Source organism: Leguminivora glycinivorella, chromosome 14 (genome assembly GCF_023078275.1).
Source record: "Leguminivora glycinivorella isolate SPB_JAAS2020 chromosome 14, LegGlyc_1.1, whole genome shotgun sequence".
NCBI lineage: Eukaryota > Metazoa > Arthropoda > Insecta > Lepidoptera > Tortricidae > Leguminivora > Leguminivora glycinivorella.
This window is the reverse complement of record NC_062984.1, coordinates 18,932,545-18,942,670: the sequence shown is the minus strand read 5'-3', so window position 1 is coordinate 18,942,670 and position 10,126 is coordinate 18,932,545. Positions and strand designations below refer to the sequence as shown.

The 10,126-nt window shown below is 42.4% G+C and overlaps 1 protein-coding gene across 1 annotated transcript; it reads right to left on the bottom strand.

Moving 5' to 3' along the window:
* Positions 1-7,310: 7,310 nt before the first annotated feature.
* Positions 7,311-9,826, bottom strand: LOC125233621 (actin, cytoplasmic A3a). Its single transcript, XM_048139683.1, has 3 exons — positions 9,679-9,826; positions 8,454-8,814; positions 7,311-8,335 (listed from the first exon to the last, which is right to left on the bottom strand). The coding sequence occupies exons 2-3, from the start codon at positions 8,801-8,803 to the stop codon at positions 7,555-7,557; spliced, it is 1,131 nt and encodes a 376-aa protein (XP_047995640.1). The 5' UTR covers positions 8,804-8,814; positions 9,679-9,826; the 3' UTR covers positions 7,311-7,554.
* Positions 9,827-10,126: the final 300 nt, after the last annotated feature.

The following is a 10,126-nucleotide window of genomic DNA, read 5'->3' as shown; positions in this document are numbered from 1 at the left end:
CTATGGCGGATAAAACGGCCTTCAAAATATGTCTACTGACAATCTTGACTGTGAAATATCTGTCAATTGTTCGAAATTTATAAATGGAACAACAAAATATTTCAAGACCATCGATAAATTATGGACTCGCCTGACCTCCCCACTCGTCGCAACAGACTGCTTTACCATATATGGGCATGGAGAAAATCCTGCGTTGTGATTGGTCCGTCCCAGCAAGCAACGGTCGCAATACAGAAAACTCGCACAAACAAACTTCGCTTCTACTTGTCGGTGTGTGACCGTGTGCCTAGGGTACTCCGATTCATTCAATGTAGTGAACGTTTTTATGACGGTAACATTGCGATGTTGCTATTTTTCAAAAATTTGAAAAATGCGGGCTAAGGGCTAAAAAAGTATGAGTCGGCTTCTTTATAAATGTTCAGCATATTGTTTTATTGACGTACGAGGTCAAGGTAATTTGATGTTATCAGTGATTTGCATACATGCATTCTTGTATTTATCACAGACATCACATCACAGTTGAAGTTAAAAGTTTCATAGTTCCTTCTTTGTATTAATTTCTGTATATGTACTTTTAAAATACCTAGGTACCTACCAAAGAGCATTGAATCACTACGTACCTAACATTTACAGCAGTTAGGTAATTTGATATTATGTATATAACTCATATAAGATTTCAGCTTAGTATTGAAGGTAAGTTGTCGAAAATAATAATACTTATTACATATGTGCTAGCAGAAGGATTCAGCTCATATTGTTGTTTCTGGTTTTTAACCCATTCATTGCCGACATCCGCAACCGCATAACATCGACCGTGACGCGAATTCGCGTCTTCGGCAATTTTCGACATCACTGATATTTTTGTTATTTTATCAGATTGACAGTCTTGTTATATAAAGTCTAGTTTATTAGTGGTCCAATAAATCACGATGCATAAACATCGAATTAATTCACTAAATAGGAATCCATCTCACTACCGGTTTGAATTTATAAGAGAAACTTTATGTAAAATATTTATTAAAATTAAGTAAGAGTAACGTTCCGTAACTAGGAAATATTAATCAAATCACTACAAAATATGTAACTGCGTAACTTTCGTTTTCGTTACTATTTAGTGGCAAGCTGTGAATAAATAAGTTAATAATAATATATTTTCACATTAATACGATTGACTTGACCTATAAAAGGAATAATACAAGGAAGAAAACTAATTGCTTAGTCATAATATTATTATATCTTCAGAAATGCTACTAAACTAAACCTAATCGAGTTTTTAGTTTTATTATCATAGACAAGGTGACTGTATTGTATTGAGATACATGTAGATATTTAAATATAGAGCAAACACTGGTATGGTACTGTATTGGACGCTTCGTTTAGTTTAGATGAGTCACTGGTGCATGCGTACTACGGCGATGAGTAACCCTCGGTACGGTATAATATACCACAGCACAGTCTTGTCACACTTCATTTCTTGACCATTATTTAACGCTTCTTAGTATTTATTCAGCAGTTCCTGAGATGTGAGATACATATATGTATTTATTTTTTTAGTCATCGGCAAATGATTAATGCTTCCAACTATTTACCAGTCGAATGTATAAATAAATTTTATTTAGGTATAATTACTTCCTAAAATTCGATTACGTGACTGATGATGATAACATTCCAATGGGGCTTTGGTAACGTTTTCAATATATGATAAGAATAAACATTTGTAGGTTTTTACAAGATAATTAAATAATTATTGTAATCGCACTTGACTCATTTTCATTTCCATGCAGTAATTAAAGGGATATGGATAATGTATAATAGAAATAGTAGATCGAAATGACTATATTTGGTTTTATATTTCCCACATATTCAATGATTCACACTGAGTAAAGGAAACTTGGTGTTACGGTCAGAATTTCAATCGCCTTTTGACGCCATTGTTTCCTGTCTAATGATTTCATTGGTATTGATATTAACGAGTCATGTGATTGCAGAACCTTGGTGTGATTTGTGACTAACACACAACAGTCAAGAAGCTAAAACTCCCTCTAAAACATATTTTGGTCATTTAGCGTAGGTGGGTAATTTGTTTCTATTAACTAAAAGTCCATATTTATCCATGACATATTATTAACAGTGTCCAGACTAATTTAAATTAGTTCAGTAATAACAAAAACAAATGTTACACTGTTTCTATTATAACAGACCATACTAATAACAGTAACAACCACAGCAGGTGGCTGTAATGTAAAGACACAGACCCTTAAGTCCTAAAATAACTGCTTGGGACTCGGGATTGGAACGCGATAAAAATACAAAGGGTTTTGACAAAGGACTGACAGCGGCGGGGGGGTTGATGGACCTTTTTTACTTAATCAATAAAAACAGGTTGTTTTATTGATCATATAACATCATTTTACCGTAGTTTTGTGGAGTAGAGCACTGTATATTTATACTATTTATGTTACCTTTGATTGTAATAATTAAACTAGTTTTTTAAAGGTGCGCGGGGCCCGAGGGCCCCGCGGTGTTCTTTTGTGCTTTGCTTTTTGTGCTTTGCTTATGCTTTTGCTTTTTGTTTTTGAGCTATGCTTATGCTTTTTGTTTTTGAGCTATGCTTTTTTGTTTTTTTGCTTTGCTTGTTTGATTAATTGCTTGGGAGCACTCTCTGCCCGCAGCTCGGCCTGCGGCCTCGCGTGCTTGGGAGCCTATCAGACACGCTCCGGACCTTCGGCCCTCCGCGTAGTTACTGTGGGGTTGTAGGGAAGTTGGAGCTTAAACACGACCCAATAGTAAAAGTGTCTTGAGAAGCTCACGACGGGCCTACGGCCTGCGGCCTCCGGCCCGTCGTTTCGCTTCCCTAAGACACTTTTACTATTGGGTCGTGTTTAAGCTCCAACTTCCCGGTCCGCCGGCGAGCCGATCAGGGACGCTCCGGGCCTTCGGCCCTACGCGGAGCTCGGCCTTCGGCCTTCGCTCGGTTCCGAAGCTCCGCGTCGGGCCTTCGGCCCGCCGCTACGCTTATTATGACACTTATAATTATTGTTCTGCTTGGGAGCACAGTCTGTACGCAGCTCGGCCTGCGGCCTTCGCGTGCTTGGGAGCCTCTCAGACACGCTCCGGGCCTTCGGCCCTCCGCGTAGTTACTATGGGGGTTGTAGGGAAGTTGGAGCTTAAACACGACCCAATAGTAAAAGTGTCTTGAGAAGCTCACGACGGGCCTACGGCCTGCGGCCTCCGGCCCGTCGTTTCGCTTCTCTAAGACACTTTTACTATTGGGTCGTGTTTAAGCTCCAACTTCCCGGTCCGCTGGCGAGCCGATCAGGGACGCTCCGGGCCTTCGGCCCTACGCGGAGCTCGGCCTTCGGCCTTCGCTTGGTTTCGAAGCTCCGCGTCGGGCCTTCGGCCCGCCGCTTCGCTTATTTAGATACTTTTTGTTATTGTTTTGTTTGGGAGCACAGTCTGTACGCAGCTCGGCCTGCGGCCTTCGCGTGCTTGGGAGCCTCTCAGACACGCTCCGGGCCTTCGGCCCTCCGCGTAGTTTCTGTGGGGGTTGAAGGGAAGTTGGAGCTTAAACACGACCCAATAGTAAAAGTGTCTTGAGAAGCTCACGACGGGCCTGCGGCCTGCGGCCTCCGGCCCGTCGTTTCGCTTCTCTAAGACACTTTTACTATTGGGTCGTGTTTAAGCTCCAACTTCCCGGTCCGCCGGCGAGCCGATCAGGGACGCTCCGGGCCTTCGGCCCTACGCGGAGCTCGGCCTTCGGCCTTCGCTGGGTTTCGAAGCTCCGCGTCGGGCCTTTGGCCCGCCGCTTCGCTTATTTAGATACTTTTTGTTATTGTTTTCTTGGGAGCACAGTCTGCACGCAGCTCGGCCTGCGGCCTTCGCGTGCTTGGGAGCACTCTGCCCGCAGCTCGGCCTGCGGCCTTCGCGTACTTGGGAGCCTGTCAGACACGCTCCGGGCCTTCGGTCCTCCGCGTAGTTACTGTGGGGATTGTAGGATTTGTAGGGAAGTTGGACCTCCGGCCTGCGGCCTCCGGCCCGCCGCGTCGCTTTTTAGACACTTTTACTTATATTTTCTTGCTTGGGAGCACTGTCTGTACGCAGCTCGGAACTTGGACCGGAGCAATGACCGTTGGGCTGTGGAACGCTCCCTCAGGCTGGTAGGGAAATTTGACTTTGTCCCCTCTCGCCACCGTTTTTGACTTTTCCAAAAAAATTTTTTTCTCATTTCTATTTTTGGCCCCCGTTCTTACCAAGTCCCAAATTGGAACGCGCTCGGACCGAAAATAAAAAAAAAATTTTTCAAAGTCGGCCATTTTGAAATTTTGTAAATGCCATTCGATGGACCACAAATAACTGTACAACATTAGTTTAAGCACTATTAACCTTTCTCCTACCGTTACGGAGCTATGGGGATTAAAAAAAAAACCTCCATACAAACTGGTAGGGAAATTTGACTTTGTCCCCTCTCGCCACCGTTTTTGACTTTTCCAAATTTTTTTTTCTCATTTCTATTTTTGGCCCCCGTTCTTACCACGTGCCAAATTTGAACGCGCTCGGACCGAAAATAAAAAAAAAAAATTTCAAAGTCGGCCATTTTGAAATTTTGTAAATGCCGTTCGATGGACCTCAGATAACTGTACAACATTAGTTCAAGCACTTTTAACCTTTTCCCTACCGTTACGGAGCTAGGGGGATTTAAAAAAAAGACCTCCATACAAATTTCAATTGGCCTTCAAAGGGCGCCATTTTGAATTTTTCAAAATTTTCTTTTTGTATACTAATCTTGGGGTGGCTGTCTACCCGTGTGCAAAATTTCAGCGCGCTCGGACCATTTTGAAATTTTTCAAAAAAAAAAAGTCGGCCATTTTGATTTTTTTTAATGCCATTCGATGGACCTCGGGTGACTGTATAACATTTGTTTGAGCACTTTTCACTTCCTTGTACCGTTACGGAGCTATGGTAATTAAAAGAAAAACCTCCATTCAAATTTCAATTGGCCCTCAAAGGCCGCCATTTTGAATTTTTCAAAATTTTCTTTTTGAGTATAAATCTTAGGGCCACCTTCCACCCGTGTGCCAAATCTCAGCGTGCTAGGACCATTTTGAAATTTTTCAAAAAAAAAAGTCTGCCATTTTGAATTTTTTTTAATGCAACTTTTTTCTACTCGGATACCTGTATGACATTTGGTCGAGCACCCCCCGGCTATCTCTTACGGTTTAAAAGTTGCCATACAAAATAAAAGTGGCCAGTTTTCCCACATTTGTAGCATTTTTCAATTCTTTTTTATTTCATTCGAATCAAGGCCGCTTGGAGATTCTATGACCAAAATTTGAGCTCTCTACGACAAACTTGAAAAATCGTCAAAAAAAAAAGTCGGCCATTTTGAAAAAAAAATGGCGGCGTCAAAAACTGCCCAGGGTCCTCTATGACATTTGGTCGAACACTCCCCGGCTGTCTCCAGCCGTTTGGCCAGGCCGTCCGACATTTTTTTACCTGGAACCGGTAGACCGACGGTCTGATCTATCCGGGGTCGCAGGACCAAACTCTATACGACCACACCAAACACTGCCACCTGCAAAAACTCCTTCTGCCCATTTTTTGAAAAATGTCAGTCGGGTTGTAGCTTTATATTATATAGATAGATAAATAAATAAACAAGGTAGGTACCTACAATATTCCAGACGAATTTTATAAAAAATAATGTAATACTGTAGCCCATACCTGTATACTGATATCCAGTTAGGATACAAAATGCACCGCAAACCACTGCATTGCCTGCAATATTCTATATCTAGATTGCATTATCTTTCTCAGATTCATGCTAGCCTAGAAGCTACCCTAAAATGATCGACATAAGATACAGCTTTTGATTCTATCTAAAAAGGAACGCACGTCTAGTCGAGCAGACGCGTTGTGGGGGCGTCCAGGGAGAAGGGGGAGGGGAATCGATCGTGCGCAGCGCTGCGCCCTTGACCCTCGCGTCGCCGTGCAGCTGGGGGATGCCTGTGCTCGTAGCTATGCATGTCGGAGGACAGAGAGTACACCCGAACGCCTTCTTATCACTCTGCTATAATGTGTATTGCCGGCTTTATAAAAATTTTACCGTTTAGAAATCGAAAGACGCGTGAGAAAGTGGACAGCGAAAATTTGCGTAGTAATTCAGAACCAGTAGTATCACAGAACGAACTCTCTCAGTAACTTCCCGTTCAGTTACGTCCGGTGTTGCTCGCTTTATGATTAAGCACACGATTATTCAAGCTTCCGTATGATTCACCTTTGTCCGGTTAGTAGGTAATAGGTATGGATACTGAGTAACCTAATGTTTATCTCGTCAGCTGAGATTTGCATATCCACGGTTCTCTAGGTCAGCCTCTAGCGTTAGCGTTCTCGATCTCAGCGTCTGCGTCTCCAGAAATAAGTTTGTGACGTCACACGCTCACCAGACGGAACCACGCTGTGGGAGTGTCAGTGGTCTAATTATATTGGGCACGGTGTTTCATTTACTCCGCAATAGGTCAGATCAGATATTTTTATTTTTATCTATGCTATCCGGAAATACGTTTGTAAACACGTCCCTACGTTACGTTACATAACTGACCTGGATTATTCATAGTTATTGTGTCATTGAACCATAAAACAACATGAGATGGTAGGTCCACACTGTTTAAAAACTTTAAAAACGACATCATGTAGGTACTATTATTAAAAAGCGATTATTAATAAAGGTGTAAAAACCGTTTAGCGTAGCCAGGTAAATGAATACACAATGGTCAATGGTCATGCGAAGATTTAATGACTGAGCCTCACCCATCACTCCCATCAGACGGGGGCACTCCATTAGAAATATTAAAAAGACATATCGAAATCACCCAAGTTGACTAAGGGCGGGGTCAATAACTAAGTATAACTGTATTCCACCAAATAAGCTGAATGTAAAAGTTTAATATTGTTAATTTATGTTCGAATTTTTAACTAATAAGGAAGTACCTAGAAGACTAATTTGACTTTTAAAACCGCCACGTTAAGAGGATCTACCTATCGAGCGCATCCACTCCGTACGCAATAGAAGTTATTGACACGTTATCTCGAGTGGTCTACTTTCTTTTAGCTCGTAGTTTATTTTAAGTTTTTGTAACGATACCGGTTAAGTTTCTCAGTATATGGGTACTAAACAGATAGCCTCCGACATCGTCATATACATTTAGTGACTCATCATTAACATACTTATACCCTGAGTCATATTACAGTTACATATAGTATAATGTTCAAGAAATATTGGCGCCATTAATGGAAGTAAAGAAAAATGCTTGTTTATACCGGTATATAAATTATCTTTTATTACAAAAGACTTGGGTTAGTCACGTAACAATAAATAAAAATCTTTGTCAAAAACGAGCGAACACACTTCGCTGAGTTTACGTAATATGCATATTACGATACCTTACATCCTATTTAAATACTGTACTTAAATAAAGATCACAAGCGTAATTTGAGCCTCCCGTTCTGGGTCTCGGTGTAGGGCATCATAACTTAGGAACAGTCTTACTATGGCGCTTAGAAGCACTTCCTGTGGACAATGGAGGGGCCGGACTCGTCGTACTCCTGTTTGGAGATCCACATCTGCTGGAAGGTCGAGAGGGAGGCGAGGATGGATCCACCGATCCATACAGAGTACTTCCTCTCCGGGGGCGCGATGATCTTGATCTTCATCGTGGAAGGAGCCAGCGCGGTGATCTCCTTCTGCATGCGGTCGGCGATGCCGGGGTACATGGTGGTGCCGCCGGATAGCACGGTGTTGGCGTACAGGTCCTTACGGATGTCGACGTCACACTTCATGATAGAGTTATAGGTTGTTTCATGGATGCCGTTAGCTTCCATACCCAGGAACGAGGGCTGGAAGAGAGCCTCGGGGCAACGGAATCGCTCGTTGCCGATGGTGATGACCTGGCCGTCGGGAAGTTCGTACGACTTCTCGAGCGAGCTGCTGGAGGCGGCGGTGGCCATCTCCTGCTCGAAGTCGAGGGCGACGTAGCAGAGCTTCTCCTTGATGTCGCGCACGATTTCTCGCTCGGCGGTGGTGGTGAAGGAGTAGCCGCGCTCCGTGAGGATCTTCATCAGGTAGTCTGTGAGGTCGCGACCGGCCAAGTCCAGACGCAGGATGGCGTGGGGCAGCGCGTAGCCTTCGTAGATGGGCACGGTGTGGGAGACGCCGTCACCGGAGTCCAGCACGATACCGGTGGTACGACCGGACGCGTACAGCGAGAGCACGGCCTGGATGGCGACGTACATGGCGGGTGTGTTGAAGGTCTCGAACATGATCTGGGTCATCTTTTCTCTGGAAAAGAAAACGATCATTCGTTAGCATAGCGACCAGACGGCATTACCAGCCGATGATAATAAAGACGAATTAGCGAAAAGCACTCTGACGCCAGTGAGAGTATTGAGACACGTACCTGTTGGCCTTGGGGTTGAGGGGAGCCTCCGTGAGCAGCACGGGGTGCTCCTCGGGCGCCACACGCAGCTCATTGTAGAAGGTGTGGTGCCAGATCTTCTCCATATCGTCCCAGTTAGTGACGATGCCGTGCTCGATGGGGTATTTCAGGGTGAGGATGCCTCTCTTGCTCTGGGCCTCGTCGCCGACGTACGAGTCCTTCTGTCCCATGCCGACCATGACGCCCTGGTGGCGCGGCCTGCCCACGATGGACGGGAACACGGCGCGCGGCGCGTCGTCACCGGCGAAACCGGCCTTGCACATGCCGGACCCATTGTCCACTACCAACGCAGCAACTTCCTCGTCGCACATTTTGAACTAGTCTATAATAAGAGGAAAAAAGCTTAATTAAAAAAAATATTGATTACTCAACAATTTATTTTTTTATTAGTGATCTCAAGATATGCATATCTACTCGTAATAAAATAATTATCAGGCACGTATCGCTATCTCTTGGAAAATGTTACTTCAGAATCACGCGCTCGATGAGATAAGATACCAAAAGGTGGTGGATCAGTGTCTTGCAGTGTAACGGTTATCTGATATCGTAAAATGATTTAACGTTGAACTGAGATCCAGTAAAATTTAAATATTGTTTAAAGTTAGCGCACAAATGCAAAAATAGTTGTAACAAATGCGAAGACGAAAGTAATATAACAGTCTATTAGTGCCATCAGTGCCAACACCGTTTTGCAAGCTGAAATTGTCAATTCAACTAAAAATTACCAAGCGTTAGCAGTTTGTAAATAGTACTAGGTACTGGATGAAAGGCATCCGTTTTTGTACTTTCTGACGAGTTAGTTTTGCGCTCTAAAAAAGTGAGAGTTCGAATAACCTGAGACTAAAATGTTGACTTTCAGTCTAGTTCAAACATAAATAATCTACAATTTAATACAAATAATATGAAAGTACAATATACATGAAATCAAAAATAAATTACTTTAGCGCCAGTTTCAAATTATAAATATCTGGTTAAAAAGAATTATTTTAATGATGAAAAAACTTAAATCCTGACGATATCACATCACACGTTAGTTACCACGTTATGTAACCGCAATCAATACATCACATAACTTTATATAAAAAACTAATTTAAATGCACTTAATCCACAACAAAACTTTGAAACTTGTTTCAAAACAACGTTTTGAGATTAAATTATATAGTTATAAAAATGTATCACACTTACTTTTAATTTAATAAATAAAGTAAAGTACGACCGTTGCCTGCGAAGCACCGCGCAAAATGAGGCTGCCCGGCGAGAGTTTAACTATATAAAACGTTTCTTATCAGAATTAACACTATCAACACCATTTATTATCCACCAATGGCTGACTAGCTCAATTTTCGTGACCATATATGGCTAGGAACGCAAAGGAATTTTCACATACCACTGATGCTGATAGTGCCTTGATAAGGGATCGTAAGTGCTTATCGAACGATAAGTGTAAAAACTTTCGTGTCACGGATTATACGGGCGCGTCAACGCAATAATACCTTTACAATCATAGTGATCTTGAATAATAAAATAAATATCATTAAGTATTAGCTAGAATTTTATTGACGTTATAGATTTAATACATACTTAATCGTATGTAATACCATATAATTTAGTCACTTTTAAGTTTTTATATTAA